The sequence below is a fragment of the Drosophila obscura genome, unplaced genomic scaffold, assembly GCF_018151105.1.
Source record: "Drosophila obscura isolate BZ-5 IFL unplaced genomic scaffold, ASM1815110v1 contig_186, whole genome shotgun sequence".
NCBI lineage: Eukaryota > Metazoa > Arthropoda > Insecta > Diptera > Drosophilidae > Drosophila > Drosophila obscura.
Window position 1 is genome coordinate 9,437,465 of NW_024542774.1, and position 17,508 is coordinate 9,454,972.

At 48.2% G+C, this 17,508-nt stretch overlaps 1 protein-coding gene across 1 annotated transcript in view; it reads right to left on the reverse strand.

Moving 5' to 3' along the window:
- Window positions 1-331: 331 nt before the first annotated feature.
- The window catches only part of LOC111079720 (Krueppel-like factor luna), a 121,335-nt gene continuing 104,158 nt past the window's right edge, over window positions 332-17,508 (reverse strand). The window contains exons 3-5 of the mRNA XM_041592764.1: window positions 7,764-9,087; window positions 7,515-7,661; window positions 332-1,131 (exon numbers count right to left, since the gene is read on the reverse strand). Of these exons, the coding sequence (XP_041448698.1) occupies window positions 956-1,131; window positions 7,515-7,661; window positions 7,764-9,087 (1,647 nt within the window). The 3' untranslated portion in view covers window positions 332-955. The remainder of the gene's footprint in view (window positions 1,132-7,514; window positions 7,662-7,763; window positions 9,088-17,508) is intronic.

Genomic DNA, 17,508 nt, shown 5'->3' on the forward strand with positions numbered 1-17,508 from the left:
TAATTCTAATGATGATTTGCTTTAATTTTGAGTGGTGCGAAATGCAATGCAATGTAAAATCAGACCTAGGCAACATTTAAAATTAATTTAAGAAAAATAAGCATTCATCGTTTTGTGTTTTTTGTTTTGTTTAAAACATATTTTGCACTTGTTCTTTTTTTTTTCCTATCCATATTCCTATTTTCTGTTTCTGTTTCCGTATTACTGACAGATGATAATCTTAACTATTTTTACGTTTACACATTTACATACATTTTTTCTAGCTTTACATTTTTTTTTCCTTCTTCTTTTCATGCATTTCTTTTCTGTTCTGTTTTTGGCAGTGTTCACAATATGAAAACAAAAATATTTCTTTACTCTTTTCGTTTTTTTACAATCTTTTTTTTTGTGGATTTTCTTTTTATTTCGTCTGCTGCTTCATTACTGATTACAAGTAATGTCTGCTTAGCTTTGGTAAATTGTACGATATTTTTGTTTTGTTTTTTTGTTCAGAACGCGACGCTAAATGCTAGGTATGAGGGGGGTATGCGGGTGCGCGGGTATGGGGGTATTTGCGAAATTCTGGTGATTATGCTGGTGGCTTAGACTTACACTTAACAAGGCATTGAAACAAATCGAATTTGCAATTGAAACGATAATGATAACGATAACCATAACGAAAACTAAAACGATAACGGTGATAATGGCAACACAAATATCCATCGGAATCAGAGAACTTTATTTTCCATCTTTGTGCTTGTGTTGTGATGCTTTCTTTGATTTTCCTCCCACTCTATACACTCCTTCCCTTATTCTCCATTCAAATTTTCCTTAATTTTCAGTTATTTTGATTAGCGTTACGCAGTTTTTTTCATCGTTCCTTGATGGCACACAGTTTCCGCTGCACTCCGACTCCGCCGGCGGTGCTACCACCTTTCGTATGCGTCTCCGTTGACGTCACCGCTTAGATCTCGCCTCACATGTGTCGCTTCATGTGGAGGGCCAGATGGTCGGACCTGGAGAAGCACCGATCGCAGTTGCGGCACTTGAACGGCTTGGCCCCGGTGTGCTTCCGGTAGTGACGCGTCAGCTCGTCGCTCCTCGCGAAGCGCCACTCGCAGCCCTCCCAGGAGCACTTGTACGGCTTCTCACCTGCAACGAGTGGATGGAAGAGAGGGAGAAAGAGAAACGCTTATTAAATAAGTTGTTTTAAAAATGGCAAAAATGTGTGTGGAGCTGAATGGGGCTGCAACCGCTGCTGCTGCTTCTGCAATAAAGCGCATAAATATGCGTAGCCAGAGGGGGTGGTAGATGGGGCTGGTAGATGGTTCTTTTGGTGGCAGGGAGATGGGGTTTTGGGAAACATTTTTTATTTAGCACGCGCCTGCCAAATGAAAAAACTTTTCCGACGCTGCCGCTCGTTCCTCGGCGGAAGCGAAATATGCATAAAGTAAAACACGAGTAAACAACCAACACAAAGGGATGAGCGTGAGAGAGAGGGAGAGATGGTGATGGAGATGGAGAGAGGGTTGAAAAAACACAGAGAAAGAGCGGGAGAGCGCGAGCCAGGAATGTAAGACAATTAAAAATGAAAAACTGTAAAATTAAAACCGAAACGAAACGAAATGATGCTAACGCTGATGCCGACGGCGACGCCAACGTCAAACGGTGTGCCAAGCCGTCGTCCTGGGTGTACGGTCCACGGTCCACGGTCGACAGTCCCCAGTCCCCAGTCCTTTGCCAACATTTTTCATGCGTGCCAAAAGCCTCAAAGGATACAAGCGGAGTGGCAGTGGCAGTGGCACAGGCAGCCAAAGCGCCAAAAGCCAACCGGAGCAGGAGCAGGAGCCAGCCCCTGAAACAGGTCCTGAAACAGAGCCAGAGCCACTGCCACAGTCAGAGCCACAGAATCAGCCAGGCGAAAGGAAAAGGAAATGCAGAAGTTGTAATTTCACACAAAAGCAAACAAAACAAAAAAAAGGAACCTAAAAATGCGCACGAGGAACACGGAAACAGAAAGAGAGCGGAGCGAGAGGGCCTGACTAGAGCAGAGTGTAAAGCTGGGTAATGCCAGAGAAATTCACACACACACACACACACACACACACACACACAAAAGAGGGAAAAACAGAACAAACTGAAAAAAATGGCAAAATTATTTCAGTTTAAAAGACAAACAGCAGAGCCGAGGCAGGAAATTGCCGCCGTTGCTGGCTCTTTTTCCCAAAAAGACGGAGAGAAAAAGAGAGAGAAGGAAAGAGAGCTCGCCAAAAACAAAAAAAAAAAATGGAGCAAGATAACCGGCAAGTAGACGACGACAGCCAAGAAAAATGCATAAAGCTGAGTGGAAAACTTTGTAACGCACACCACACAAACACACACACACACACACACACACACACATACACTTGGCTTAAAACTTAATGCATGCGGAAATGTGTGATATTTCCGTGCTCAATTTCACATTATGCACTTGCGGCTTCCCCTGGCTCGGGCTATCTCTCACCCACTCTCTCTTCGCTCTTCGCTGTTCACACTTCTCGCTCATTCTGCTGGGGCTGGACTGGCCTTCCGCTTGTGGGCTGCTGTGGAGCTTCCAGGGATGGGACTCGACCATGTCTTAATTTCCATTTGTTTACACTTGGCCATTGCTCAAGTCCTCCATTCGTGTATCTGCAGCTGTATGCATGAGTGTATTTGTATCCATGTGTAGGGGCAAGCAGTATATACATACATGCAGCGTGTGTGTGTGTGTGGAAGTGTGGGTGTCTGCCACTTGCACTTTGGCATGTTGTCAGAAATGTTTGGGAATCGAAGCATTGCCAATAAATAAGCGACTGCACAAACACAATCACACTCCCACACATACATGCTCGGCCATCTTTTTCTCTCTCCATCTCCATCTCCACCTCCATCACCATCTCTATCGCTCTGCTTCTGGCTGTCTCTTTCTAAATGCCTCTTGCAGCTCTTTCTGGCGCTGTGTAAATCACCGTCAAATGCACAAAGTGCAAGCTCACACAGATCTAGGATGCGACCCCCAAGAGTCTCGTATTGAAGTGCATTTAAACGGCAAAAGAGCAGGCGAATGGTCAGGGGTAAAAGTGTTGCACAGAAGGGAGCAGCAGCAGCAGCAGCAGCAGAAGCAGCAGCGATAAAGCAACCAAAATGGCCGTGTTATCTGGCCATTGAAGTGGCCCCCCAGCAAACGAAATGAAACGAAACCAAACCAAAAACGAAATAAAACCGAAACGAAGCCAACAACAAACTGCAGAGGCAATCGGGGCTGAGCAGGAAGATCCTGACCAATTTGATACCCTGTATGAGATAAATTGAGCCTCAAGTGCAGCTAAAGGAATCAATTTGTGTAGCAGGATTACATTACAAGTTCGGTATCCGAAGGGATTACTCTGGAGCACTATTCGCGATAGTTTTGTACGCCCTTACTACGCGTACTACCCTCTAGCGGGGCAAGATGTACGAGTGCGAGTATCTGCTGGAATGCATCCCATGCCACTGCCATCCGCCAATGCCTTTTAATTAGTTTTCAGGGCTGCCATTGCAGCTGACATTGTTAGCGGCAATGAAGCAGCGCGACCTGGCCAAAAAGCCACCCAATTGGCAACTGGGTTAAGCGCTCTTCTTTATTCTTATTTTTATATTTTTTATTTTTTGTGTTCGCTCTTCGCGGCTTTTATACGAGCAGCTTCCGATGCTCCAATCGCGACGTCGAGACGTCGCCATGTTAATTTATTGAGCCGAACGCAGTTAAAACTTAACCTCAGCCGTTTGTCTGACTCTACTATATTGATAGTTTCAGTTGCAGTTGCCACTACGGTGGGCTGGGGGCAGAGTGCTGCTACCGCTCCGCTGCTGCTGCTGCTCCTTCTGTGGCAGTGGCAGGCCATAAAGCTTGCACTTGTAAATTGTTTAAAGGCAATAAGGAGTCGGCCACAAAAGCCACGTACTGGAGGAGGAGCACGAACAGCAGCAGCAGCAGGAGCAGCAGCATCAGCATCAGCTTGCTTGTCTACAGCAGCCGCTTAGCAGGAGAAAAAGGACTTGCCATAGCGTATGGCGGCGAATGGAGCCAGTTAATATTTTATAAATTTCACTTGGCGTTGGGTTTTAATTTCAGCTGGCAATAGAAAAGAATGCCCCGACGGGACATGCGATGCGATGGGGGTGGGGGTGGAGCTCGGTGGTGCATTCTGCAGCTAAGAAATCCCTTCGGGCGCGGCTCCTGCCAGGCGCTCCTTTATATGGGGGGGAGAGCCTTGCGCTCGTCGATGCCTTCTCGGCTTTTGCACTCAACACAATTTTTATGGTCTGTTTGCGTCTTTCCACTTGATTGCACTTGTAATCTTTTCTTAACGGTTTCAGTGCCTCGAAAACCCGGCGAACTTCTCCCCCACCCACTCATATTCCCACTGCTGGTGTCTGTGGTTGCATGCAACTCTGGCATTTTTATAGCCGGCTCTGCGTTTAACTAATTGAAATCTTTTGTGGCAAAAGTTTGTGAGGAATTTATTGCAGCGAATGGCGCTTTAATTGATATTCAATTGTGTACCCATATACGCTCGTATCTATCTATACAATTGGATCAGTACGACTGGGAAATGCTTGAATGGATTCCTAATTAAATGGTCCGGGACATGCAAATTGAAAAGCCCGACAAGCCACAGGAGGAAACGCAGGAAGCGCGCTCGAGAGCCCAAATCAAATTAATTTCACTGTCTGCCATTGCACGCTGCTCTTTACTCTCCCAACTACCACCGCGACCAACCCATCCCATGGCCCCCACACGCTCAAGGACGCCCTGTTTGGCCGGTGAATAATGGCTCATCATCAATTATTTGCATGTGTCCGCTTTCTAATGCGACAGCATTTAAAGAATGCCCCCAAATACATTTTCCCCTTCGCTTAATTTTAAATGCAGAAAACGTAATTCATTAGATTTTCTTTAATTTAAGCCAAAATAAAAAAAGGAGCGTCGCCCGGTCTCCATGGTGTCATTAAAATAATTACGTTTTCCTCTCCCAACGCTCCAGAACAGAATCCCTCATGACTTTGGCCTTGCCACTTTTTTTTTTCTGTTTGGGGGCGTCCGAAATCAAATGTTTCAATCTTATCGCTGGGCCAACACCTTGGCTTTTGATTTATTAGACTCCTCTGACTCCCGCTGCTGCTGCCGCTGCTGTCCCTCCTGCCACTGTTGCCCCTCCTCTCAGCCGTAGAGCATGTGTAATTAATTATAGAATTCCTCTCTTTCATTTTTTATCGGCCCAAAACGGATGTTGGCACAATGGAAACTTTCTGCCAAGCAAATTAACACTTTCCGCACTTGGGGCGTTTGGTCGGTGGGGCGATGGGGTGGTGTGCGTAGCACAACAACGAGGTGCCAATCAAGCAGTCACGCCCCTTCAAAACCGCCCCTGGATGAGCTTTGCTGGATTTTCATTTGAACAGTTTAGTGGCAGAGAATCCTGGCACTGGCTCTGACTCCGACGCTGGCTTCATCTCCAGCTTTTGCTTCTTCTGTTCTTGTTTTTGTGGGCAAAGATAAACTGAAAATTATGAGCAAAAACTTTCGACTATTATGGATTTTTATTGAGCCAGAAGTTTTTGGCTTTCTTGTGGCAAAGGCAAACAGAAATAGCAACAGCAACAACAACAACAACGGCAGCACCAGAAGCAGCAGAGAGACGAACAAACAGTTTTGAGGAGGCGCAGAAATTGAATGTTAATTAAAATGTTAAGCCTCGCATCCTGGGGCCACAGCAAATTTACAAATTGAGCAATATCCTGCGGCTGACACAGAAAGTTGTTGACTTTGTATGCCAGCTGAAGGGGAAGGGTGGTGTGGTGTGGTGTGGTGTGGCAAGAAGCATGCTCGTACCTTATATTGCATATGCATGAATCGTCGGCCCTCCCCCAGTTTCTGCCCCGGCCCTGCTCAAGCTCAAGCTGATGATGATTGGTATGCTCTGAAAGGGTCACTCAACAGCAACTTGAACCAACATTTGGGCACTAAACAAACACTCGCTCCAAGCCCCGGAGAGACATTCGTTTTTGAGTGAGAAATATCTCTCGTCCGAATTTCATTTGCTGATGAAACATGCTGGGCATGCAAAGAGCCAGCTAACAATTCTAACTGATGGCATGTGATGCGATGCCAACACTTGGACGCAGAAGTGAACAAGTACACAGACACACAGCAGGCTATCCACAGAATGGATCATTTTCCACAGTTGGAGCATACATTCGATTCGTTCAGAGACCTACTTCTGCAGTAGGAATTGTCTGGCAAAAGATATACTTTGCCTGGTATTTGGAATGCTTGATCGCAGTAGGCATAACTTCCGAACCACCCAGGCTACACCTTATAGAACTGAACTCAGGAAAAGATTTTTGAGGCTGCCGAATTGTGCGGCTCGTGGATCTAGTCTGCGGCAATATTTGTCTGTTTACGATGTCTCGGAAGAATGCCAACGTTTGGAATTCTGGTTTTGAGTGTGTGCCAAATGATTTGTGTGGCTGGCTGTGGCACACACCCCTTCAGCTGCTGCTCCACATAACACTGAAAACTGACAAGCAGAAACAAAACTCTGAATCTGTGAAATTCATGGAGGGTCGAGAGTCCGGATAATCCGCCGCTCAACGTATTTTAACTGAATGCGCACAAAACTGTTCTCCAACAACTGCAAATATTCTATTTTTTTTTTTGGAGTTGTTTTCGCCCACTTTTTGGCAGAACTTGAAATGGATTTTGGTTTCTATTTTATGGGTTAAGTGTTTGCTGGCAGAGCACACGCACACGAACACGAACACGCACAGAGGAGGCATCTACATGGGGCACAAATCAATAGATTTGCTCTCTGGTGTTCGACTGTGTGGTTGTAATAAAATTACATTTCATCGCTGGGATTTCTCTCTGCCTCCTGGCACTCTGCGACCAATATTTCATGTTTGAATTATGCGATTTTTATTGAAATTTCAAGCATCGTCTGCTGTCCGGCCATGAGGTTGTTTTTGGGGCCTCAATTGCCGGTGCTCCTCCCTGGTTGGACGACTCTTTCGCTTCGCTCTCCTGCTGCATGTTGCCTGCGCGACTGCATGGACAGCGGACAATGGACGGCAGACAGTGTCGGGGCAAACAATGCAACATGTCACTCGTGTGTCCCAGGGGCCTCTGTCCAGGACATTGTTGTCGCTGGCCTCTGATTTATTAAGGTAGCAGAAGAGCGACGACCAGGCTGGTGTGTCCTTGCCCCAAGGTGTGTGTGAGAATGTGTGTGTGGGCACAACTTTTAATTGGTAGCCCTGACGGGGACGAGTATTTCCCATGGCACACTTTTCGGGCAGGGTATCAGTTGGGTCTTGATTTTTGTTCCTATGCCATCTCCCCCCCCCTCATAATTCAGCAGCCGGCACTCGAAGCTGTCAGGAGCAGCACACACACAATCCCACATACCGTTCATTCCGCCCCGCCCCGCCCTGCCTGTGCCACATGGCCGTGGCAAGCACCAACTCACCTGTGTGCGTTCTTTGGTGGGCCTTCAGATGCGAGCTCTTCGTGTAGACTTTTTTGCAGCCTAGGAATTGGCACTTGTGTATCCGGCGCTTGGCGTCCGGGCTGTGATCGCTGTGATGCTGCCGCGGGTGATGACTTTTGGCAGAACCTGAAGCGAGACAAGAGTCGAGGGTCAGTCACAAGGGTCACAAGAGTCAGAGGTGTGATGCTGAAAATGGGGCAAGTGCTGGTGCTTGGCTGCCATACGCACCGTTTGTGGATTTGTCAGCTCGTGGCGCCACCACTTGTTGCTGTGGTGTCGACGCGCTGGAACTGTGGGAGCTGTTGCTGCTGGCGGCCGCACTGAGCACGGCTGCCACATTGGCATGGCCATTGTTCTGCATCTGGATGACGCGTGCCAGGCTGATGCCGGCCGCTCCCGGCTTGCCGTTCGCTGTGGTCAGCCGTACGATCGTGCTGCGCGGAATGTTGCTGTGGGTTGACTGATCCTTGTTGCAGCTGCCACTTGAGCTGCCACTGGAGCTGCTGTTGCTGCTGCTTGTATTGCCGCCGCTGTTGCTACCCCCATTGCTGTGGGGCGAATTGCTGCTGCTGCTGTTGCTGCCGCTCTGGCCGAGGGCCTGCGGCGATATGCTCAGATGCTGGACGGCCAGCTGTTGCTGCTGCTGCTGCAGTTGCGTCATTGTGGGATTGTTTTGGTGATTGCTGCTGGTGAAGCGCAGGATCGCTGTGGCGGGTGTGGAGTTGCCTTGCTGTTGTTGTTGCTGTTGCTGCTGCTGCTGTTGCTGTTGCTGCTGTTGTTGCTGCTGTTGCTGCTGCCGCTGCTGTTGCTGCTGTTGTTGGATCAAGGCCGCCAGATCGTTGGCCTCGATCTGTTGCGCATAGTTGTTGTGGCTCCGCAGGCTGGACTCTGGCGAGGATGGCGGCGTCAGCGTGGGCAGGACAAAGTCCTGCACGTGTCCAAGATGAAGCCGCGCCCCGTTGCCCATCTGGCTCTTGGCCTGCACCACGCGAACCTTGAACCCGGGCGACGAGCTGCTCGGCGAGCTCACGGTGATGGTGCTGGCGCCGCTCAGGCAGCTGTTCGCTTGACTCATGCTCATGCTCATGCTACTGCTGCTGCTGCTGCTGCTGCGGATGATGGGGCTGCTGCTGATGCTGCTGATGCTGATGTGACTGTTGCTGCTGCTGCTGCTGCTGGTGGGTGTCATGTTGCCGTTGGCACTGCTGATGCTGGGATTGGGCGAAATGGCCGAGGGTGGCGCCGCAAAGAGCACGCCCAGCTTGTCGTCGCAGCCCACCTCCTCGTCCTCCTCGTCGATGCGCTCCTGCTTGACCAGAACGGCACAGCTGAGCGCCTGCGATCCATTGCTGTCCCAGGAGATGCCCGAGCAGTTCGAGGAGACCGACGATGTCGTCGAAATGGCATCCAGGTTCTGCTCCTTGATCTTCAGCTCCTCGAGCAGCCGGGCGGGCGTCGAGAATATGTCCCAGGCCGATGTGTCCAGATCGCTGTGTATCTTCTTGCCGAGCTTCGGCTCATCCCGCAGATAGCGCTCCAGTTCATAGCAGGTCTGCAAATACAACGAAAAAGGGAATGGAATTCATGAGTTAAAATCGTTTGCTGCTGGCATGAAAAGTTGGTCCATTAGGGTAATGGATGCTGCTCTCTAGTTGGCTCTCGCAATTCAATTTGCCCGAATATGCAGCGGAGGAATTTTCGGGCACATTAAGCCGATAATTTAGTGGCACTCATTCTCATTCGGTGGGGTGGAGTGGGGTGGGGTGGGGTTTGGTCGGTACTTTCCGGGCCGCTGTGTCTGTCCGCGGGCCATAAACATAACATAAATTTCAAATTATGTTTTATGCCTCTGCCTGTAATTACAGGTAATAATTTTGGCCATTGAATTTATGGCCAGTTGCATACTTTCAGGCGTCGCTCTTCTCGCTTAATGGAGGCGACAATTAGGTGCACGTAAAAGCCGCATCGTGCAGTGCGGCAAGGGGCAACAGTCTACAGCCCCTTTGATGTTCCTGTGGCAGGTTCACTCGAGCGATTTCACTTGCATCATGCTGTGTGCGTGTGTGTGTGCAAACAAACGGCATGTTGCTGCAAGTGCAAACAACCGCCCGAGGCACTTGCCCCGCCTCTTCGTTGCAACGATTTCAATATACGAGATCAAAGTTTGTCAGCGCATCCACCCCAACCCATCCCAACCCACCCCACCCCACCCGTCCACCAACCTGTTTGTCCGTCGTCAGGTATTTTGGGCCCTTAAAGTCGCCCACAAATGGAACACATGATGAGCCATTTGGTGGGTCATTTGCTTAAGCGAGGATTCCTTTTCTGCTCTCCCTCTTTCGGGGATGGATTTCCATTTCATTGGGGGTCTAACAAATCTTATTAAGTGCAATGCAAAAGCACAAAACCCAATGGGGCGGTATAAGCAGCAGCATCAGCAGACATCGGACAATGCGTCGGACAAGAGTCCTTTCCGAAGGGAAAGGGACCGTTTGGCTGGGATTTTCTTTAGTTTTCTCGTTGAGAGTGGTCCGGGCGAAGGGGCCCGCACTCACATGCCCCGCGTAAATCACTTTAAGTGTTATTCCAAGAAAATAATTGCAACACATAAATTTCGCAACCCTTTCCCGAAAGGGAAACACACACAAACACACACAAGAAGCAGGAACAACGCAACAGAGCAAACTATAATGGTTTATGAATCGGGATGAAGGATAATGGGAGTGGGAATAGGAATGGGGTATAGGATCTGGCTTAGACTCCTCGAATGTTGGTGGTGGCCTCAACACGTTACCCCTGGCCATGATTAATGGGCGGCTGCTGCACTTACCTCCCACTTCCGGGCCACTCACTCAGACAACAGACAACAGACTACAGACAATGCAAGCAGCAAGCAGCAGCAGCAGCAGCAGTGGCAGCAGCCCCATGGTCTGGGCTCTAGCGCTGGCCGCACGCTGCGGGGCAGGACAATCTTTAAGCCAGAATCTAAATAAAATGTAGCATGCGCGCAATGCAAAAGCAATTTGATATATTGTCTAACGGGGAGATTGGAGTGGGCCATTGGCAGTGGCAGTGGCACTGGCACTGGAAGTGGCAGGCAGGTGGCCAAGGGAACTGCTATCAAAAATGGCATTTTGATTTATGCGCTCCAGCACTGCTGCTGCACCGCCCCCCGCCCGCTCCCGGCGATGCTGCAAACAAATCACGTGAGCCAACAGGCCAAAGATTAGACGCGACTTTTAAATTGCTCACGGCGAATGGCGAATGGCAAATGGCGAATGTAGCAGGGAGCGAGGCAGCATACAGGTACCACACCTGATTGATGGCCGGCGGGTGTGTAGTTCAGGTCCTGGCCAATTTATAAAATATAAAACGAGGCAACATTTACTGCTGGTCCGCGGCAGCATTCACTTGCATGAGATGAGCGACATCGGCATCCCCTCATTATCGAGCTCATTATGTTTTGTTATCTCATGTTTAGTAATTAGTTTAATTATAATTGCGGCTGCCACCGGTGCTCCTGCCGCCGATTTTCACTGTTGGCTAACTGATAATTGGGCAGTCAGGGCTAATGGCTCATAATTGCTGCCCAGGAAAAGCTAACAAACATGATTTTAATTAGATTTCCAAACAAAAACGAACTCCAACACGGAGTGGCATACGAAATTAGTTTGTGAAATTCCGAAATTGTTGCAGCTACAAATTCCCCATTATAGATTTTTAGGGAATTTCTACATATATTTACATATATATCCCCTAGCAATATATTTTGCAATATAAGCATGATGATATTCGTACCAAAGAGTGGCCACAATTATGGCTTACATTAAAACTACAGATATTTCTGGTAGCATGTACCTATGTACGTATTAATGGATATTGACGGTTGTTGTCGGCTTAAGCCCTCAACTGAAATGCAAGAGGGGAAAGAGAAGAGGACACTTAGCGGCAGATTGAAGAGGGCAAAAGTTGCCGCTTTGTTGTAATCAACATAATTATTGTTGCTCCAAAGTTCTCTCTGCCTCTCCCTCTCCCGAAGTAGGGAAAACATTTTTGTTCTTGTTTTTGGCACTGATGTGTGTGTGAGTGTGTGTGTGTGTATGTGTGTGTGGTGAGTGGGGGGATAAAACTTTTCTAAGAAACTTTTTTGTAGCTCATTTGTGTTTAATAGAAATTTATTTGGCTGCCTCAGTATGTGACTCTGTGCAAGGTCCTTTCTTTGGGGAGGTTTTGGGCGGGGGGAATGGGGCGAGTGACAACAAAACACTTTTCCACACACACTTTTTGCCAGCAATTTATGGGGCACAAGTACACGCTGCCTGTCCCACTTTGGGCCACATAAAAATCTTCATTTCCGTTGTGTCTGCCTTTTGTTTTCTATTTCCTATGCTATTCCTATTCCAGTTGCTATTCCTATTCCACTGTAATTCTGTGTCTGTTCTGTTTCTGATCTTAAATTGTGGTTTCCCCATTTGCCATTTCCCTTTGTCCCCCATTTCAACTTTCTCTATGGGTTTTCCTTCCTTCTTTCGTTTTTTTTTTCTGCAAGTCTGAGTCTGGTTTATGCCTTGCACTTAGGCGATGTGATGTGGCGACAGCTGCGGTTATTAAAACCTGCAAATTGTATTTATATCTCCGGCAAAGTGGAAAGTGGAAAGAAGATTTTGACAGACACAGAGGCAGAGGCAGAGGCAGTGACAGTGCCAGAGGCAGAGAGCCGGAAAGCACATATTTCCGCATAAATTTATTGGCTCAAAGATTAGCCAGACCGGAAAAGAGAAACAGATACAGATACAGATCCACAGGCACAGGCACAGAGATACGAGACACACACTCACACTCACATGTGTCTGAAGTACACTTTTAGGCTGACAAAAAAAATATATGCAGAAATGTTTAATTTTGTGCAATTATCTAGCCGCAAATTGTTTGCCAAGTGGAGAGCATTTGAGTTCTCAAGTGAGGGAGAAAGAGAGAAAGAGGGAGAGCTCTCTAAAATAAAATTGTTGAAAATGAAATGTTTGCCCAAGGACCCGCCAGTCTACCAGCAGGAGCAAGCAGGACTTTGGTGGCAAATTGAATTTGGCCACAGCAAATAGAGTTTGTCATTTGTACAAGAGGGGCAGCAGCCGTAGGGGGGGGGAGTGCCCACCCCACCCGCACACATGCTAATGTAGAATAAAAGCCTGCGATTAAATTTAATTATCTTGCGTGTTTATTAAAATCTACAAAATGCGATCCGACATGGGCCAAAGGGACAGAGAGCAGAGAGGAGAGAGGAGAGAGTCTTGCTGCTGGGAATATCGCACAATTGGGAGAGATTTGGGAGTATTTGTCTGGCACACACACACACACACAGCAATGGGGCTGTGTCCCCGCGGGATACCACGCCCCGGCATTGGTGGGGGCGTGCAACATATTTAATTATGTGTGTAATTGAAAAAGACGCAACGGCAGTTAAGACATGTGGGGGTATGCCTTAAGGAACCGAAAAAAGACGATGAAGACGCGAGAGAGAGAAAATCAAGCCGGGACTATTATGCGGCACACATGTCTGTGAAGTGTCCTGGGCAACCCGCTGCGATATGCCACACATGTGTAGGAGTGTGTCCTCGGTGCGTGTCTGTGTATTAGAAAGACATTAGTAGACGCCAGCGGGCGGCAGTGCCATCGCCCTGCGGTTACAGCGCGACAACAGGAGCAGGGACCCAGGCCTCAAGAGCCAGGACTCAGCGCAAGGAGCATCTGTCGCTGCCGCAGCAAAAGTATCCCACACACACACACACTCGTCGCATACTGCGTACACAAATACAATTTTGGTCTCTCCACTCTGCACGCATTATGTCATTTAATGAGCCATAATTCCACGGAGAGAAGATGGTGCCACAGCCACAGCCTTAAGCCCTAGCCCCCAGGGGAAATGCTGCGAGGAACAATTTTTGCCGCTTTCCATTTGGGAGTCGCTGCCAACGCCACCGACTTTCATTTTCGAAAGTTTTAATGAACGAAACGTAATGAAATTATGCCGACAATTAATGTCGACCGTCGTTGGGGAGCCGGAGCCCCAGAAAGCACTTTAAGCCCCGGCATTGGACCATTAAAGATGCGCAAATAAGGCTGGCAAGTGCCAGAGATTTCTTTCCCACTGTAACGTATCGATTCCAGTGGCAAGTCGGTTCTGGCATGCGTATAGGATAGGAATATCAACATAAAAACCCTCGCTATGGAGTTTATCTCACAGTTTCTCTATCAATAAATGCCAGAGTGTAACTTTCTGTGATGTCCTGTGATGTATTCTGGTAACCTTTTAGACAGGGTACTCCACACATTGTGTACGAGTAGCAATCCTAATGAGCCATTTCAGAGATCCTTCCTCGCACTATCTTGACCTACTCTAAAGTGATAAACCGTGTAACGATACACACAGGCAATCTGTCCATCCATCCATCCATCCATCCATTTCCTATTTATGTTTATACCCACAGACGAAAGACTAGCACCAACACAGATTGAAACATTTCGTGTGTCGTTTGGATTGCAACTATTGTTTTCAATTTACGTCCTGCCGGGCTGGTCTCCTTCTCCTGCTGCCCGTCCCGGCTGCTCCTGCTGCTCCTATTACTGCTTCTGCTCCTTGTTATCTGGCTGTCAACTAAGTGACTTCTTAATACGAGGCAAGCTGCGAGAAGCCGGAGATGCTGCCGGAGACGTGCAACCAACAAAAGTAGCTGCAATCTCTGGAAGTTGTAAGTGCAGCCACAGATACAGATACAGCTTCAGCTACAGCCACAACCACAGCAACACCAACGCAAGCACAGCAACATCAACTAGTCACTCGGTTTGGCAATAACAATAAGCCAAGACAAGCTGGCCAGTGCAGCCAGGGTGGCTGTGGGTGTGGGAGTGTGGGCACAGCGCAGCAGGATAATTGAATTATTGGCATTATCAGTGCATTTGCACTTACACTCTGAGCAATGTGCCTCCCCCTTGTACCCTCTTCAGCCATCGTATTCCCACTGCTTATTCAGTCACATTACAAAGTGTAATGCGTTGATTTACTTGACCTGGCCAGGAGCCCTCCTACGGCACCCTCACACCCTGTGGCACCCTGCTGTTGTTTGTTTGTTTGTTTCTCTCACTGTTTTTCGGGTGGAAAGTGCACTTAGCCAACTGTGGCAGGGAGTGGAGCTGGATGGATGGATGGACCTATGGAAACTCGAAGAGTCGCAAAAAAGCATTGCATAATTCGCTGGCATTATGCTAATTTCAGCAAAGAAACTTACCAACTGCTCCACACACAAGTAGTTCGCTTCCTCCTTGCAAAGGAAGCAGCAGCAGCAGCAGCAGGACGAGATCACTTTCGCCCAGAGCGGAATTTCTGCTTTTAAGGCCATCATCATCGAAGGACTCTTGAAAACGGAGCGAAAAGTGTCTCCGGCTTCGGCTACGGCTACGAGTGGAGGAGTAGCTTCTGGGAGGGCGCGGGGGAATGACGCAACTAATGCGTTGTACGCGCCGCTGAATTTAAATGAGGAATTAATGCGTACATTATTTCCAACCCTCCTCCAACAGACAACCCCCAACCGCCAGACCCCAGACCACCCGAACACCGAATTCGCCCAATCTCCATTTCCCATTCGCTTTTCCGTCTCCGTCTCCAGCTCTGGCTTCGGCTTTCGGTTTGCTTCTGCTTTCGTTATTCGACTATACAAACATTTTCGCAGTTGCCACTTGCCGCTTGCTACTTGCCACTTGCCACATGCCACATGCATTGTGCGGCAGCCTTCTCTCGTTTCGCTTTCGTTACAGTTTTCCCCCCTCCGTTCCCTTTCTCATTCTCTCTGTCTTACTTTTTTTTCCCGTTGTCTGCTTTGGTTCGATTATGCCAGAGTCCTGGGTCCTTCCTGGGGTCCCATTACACCCCCCACCCCCTGCCACCACATTCCCAAACTCTGCCCCAGCCATTAGCTTTGAACTTGATGTTATTTGTGCGGCAGAGGCAAATTGCGGGACGGGCTGCCTTCTGTTGTTGCCGCCTGCTCCGCTTTACGCTTCGTTTTGTCATTTTGTGGCATGTTGCCGCCTTGCCGCCGCGTTGTTGCCTTGCTTGGCCCTGTACTAAATGACACTTTGCCCCAAATGATGACGCTGACAATGATAATAAATAAATTTAACGCACTCCAAATGCGCGGCAGCTTCAGCACTCGAGGCCTCACGCCCTCCCCCCCCCTATCCAAAGTCATTTGAATTTTTTTGGTATTTTTTTGGTTTTGTTTTGCTTTGGCGGTGGATGCTGTAGCCAAAATTGAACTTTATTAACAACAGAGTGTCCTCTGACCCTGACACGCCCTCCCCCATCTGTTTCGGTCTGGGCTGTGGCATGTGTCCGCATCCGCATCCTTGCTTAAAGCTGATTTGATGCTGGAAATGTTGTCCCTCTTTAAAATGTTGTTGCAGGAGCTTATCGCTTATCGGAGCTGTTCTGCTTGGTCTGTTGCAAGTTGAGGCTAACACCAGAGACAGAGAGAGGAGTGGAACACCAGTAGCAATCGCAATTTGCACATGACTGCCTCCTGGTTACTGCCAATCTGTGTGCGTGCATGTCTATGCCTTTGCCATCCTCTGTTGCAATTAAGAGTTGCAGCAACATTTCACTGCCTAGTTTCCAGCATAGTAACGAGAAATTGAAGGTATCCCTGTCCCCGACTATGCAGCTACAGATGGACATGTGTACACATCCCACTTAGTAGGCAATTACATGTTGGCCTCGTCGTCCATTCCGATTCCGATTTCGAGTCATAGGCAATGAAACCACACACACAAACACACACACACATAGACACGCACACACTAATATGGATAGGCTGTGTGCGGTCGAAAAACGAAAAATCAACCCACAAAAGCGCACACATTTCAATTGAAGGGACCACGACCGCACACGACCCTGGACCCTGGCTCCCAGGCTGCCTGGCTCACTGGATCCTGTATTTGGGCATCAGACGACTGGCGGTGTCATCAAGGACACAACATGGACGTAACAGAGATTGTAAAACATATAAAATAAAGACAAAAGCTTAATAACTGAGCACAGAGGCTAAACTCCTCATCTGGCTGGCTGTCGCTCCGATGCCGTTGCCGTTGCCATTGCCAATGTCCTTTGTGTGACAATAAAAACTAATTTTTTGGGTCGCATTAAAAGGGATACACGTAAATGACAAAATAAGCACACACCCGGACACAGACACAGGCACAGACGCACACATGTTAAGGACATTCAGGAAACCCACAAAAACTGTCGAGACGAAAATGCAATTTCTGTGGTTTCCCATTTTTACGGCAGCCCTCAACCCAAGCGAACGAAAGGTGGAACATTTCCAGTGTCTATTATGGCATTGAATGGATTTCGTGCTGATTCCCCATGCCCATCCCCAACCCCAACACCAACCCCTACCCCTTCCCCATTCCGAAAACCGAAACCGAAACCCATCTTCCAGTGTGTCTGCTTAAGTGTTTGTCTAACATTTTGTGGCTTATAACTATCATGGCTTATGATATTGACCCAAAACATGTTTAACAACGCATTTTGTCTGAGCACAAAAAGCCCAAAAATGTTTCCATTCCATTCTATTCTATGCGTGCGCATACATATGTGGCTGACTGTGTTGATGGTTTACGGTCGGTGAGTGGGTTTTATCGGCTCAATCCATCGATTGTCTTGCCAAAGAGAGTGCGATAGAGCAGAGCGGGGGGTGCTGTGTCCCAACATAAATAGAAAATTTGTACACAAAGCAGGTTTTTTGTTCTGTCAATGTTGCCCGATAAAAGTAATAATGTTAGGGAGGGGGGGAAGGAGGGTGGCAGCAAGAATGGCATAGGAACGACGACTGGCAGAGGGTTCCGGGACCCTTCCAGCGCTTGGGGCCCTGCAACATGTGTCCCCGTGTCCACAGAAACTTAATTGCTGTCAAGCAAG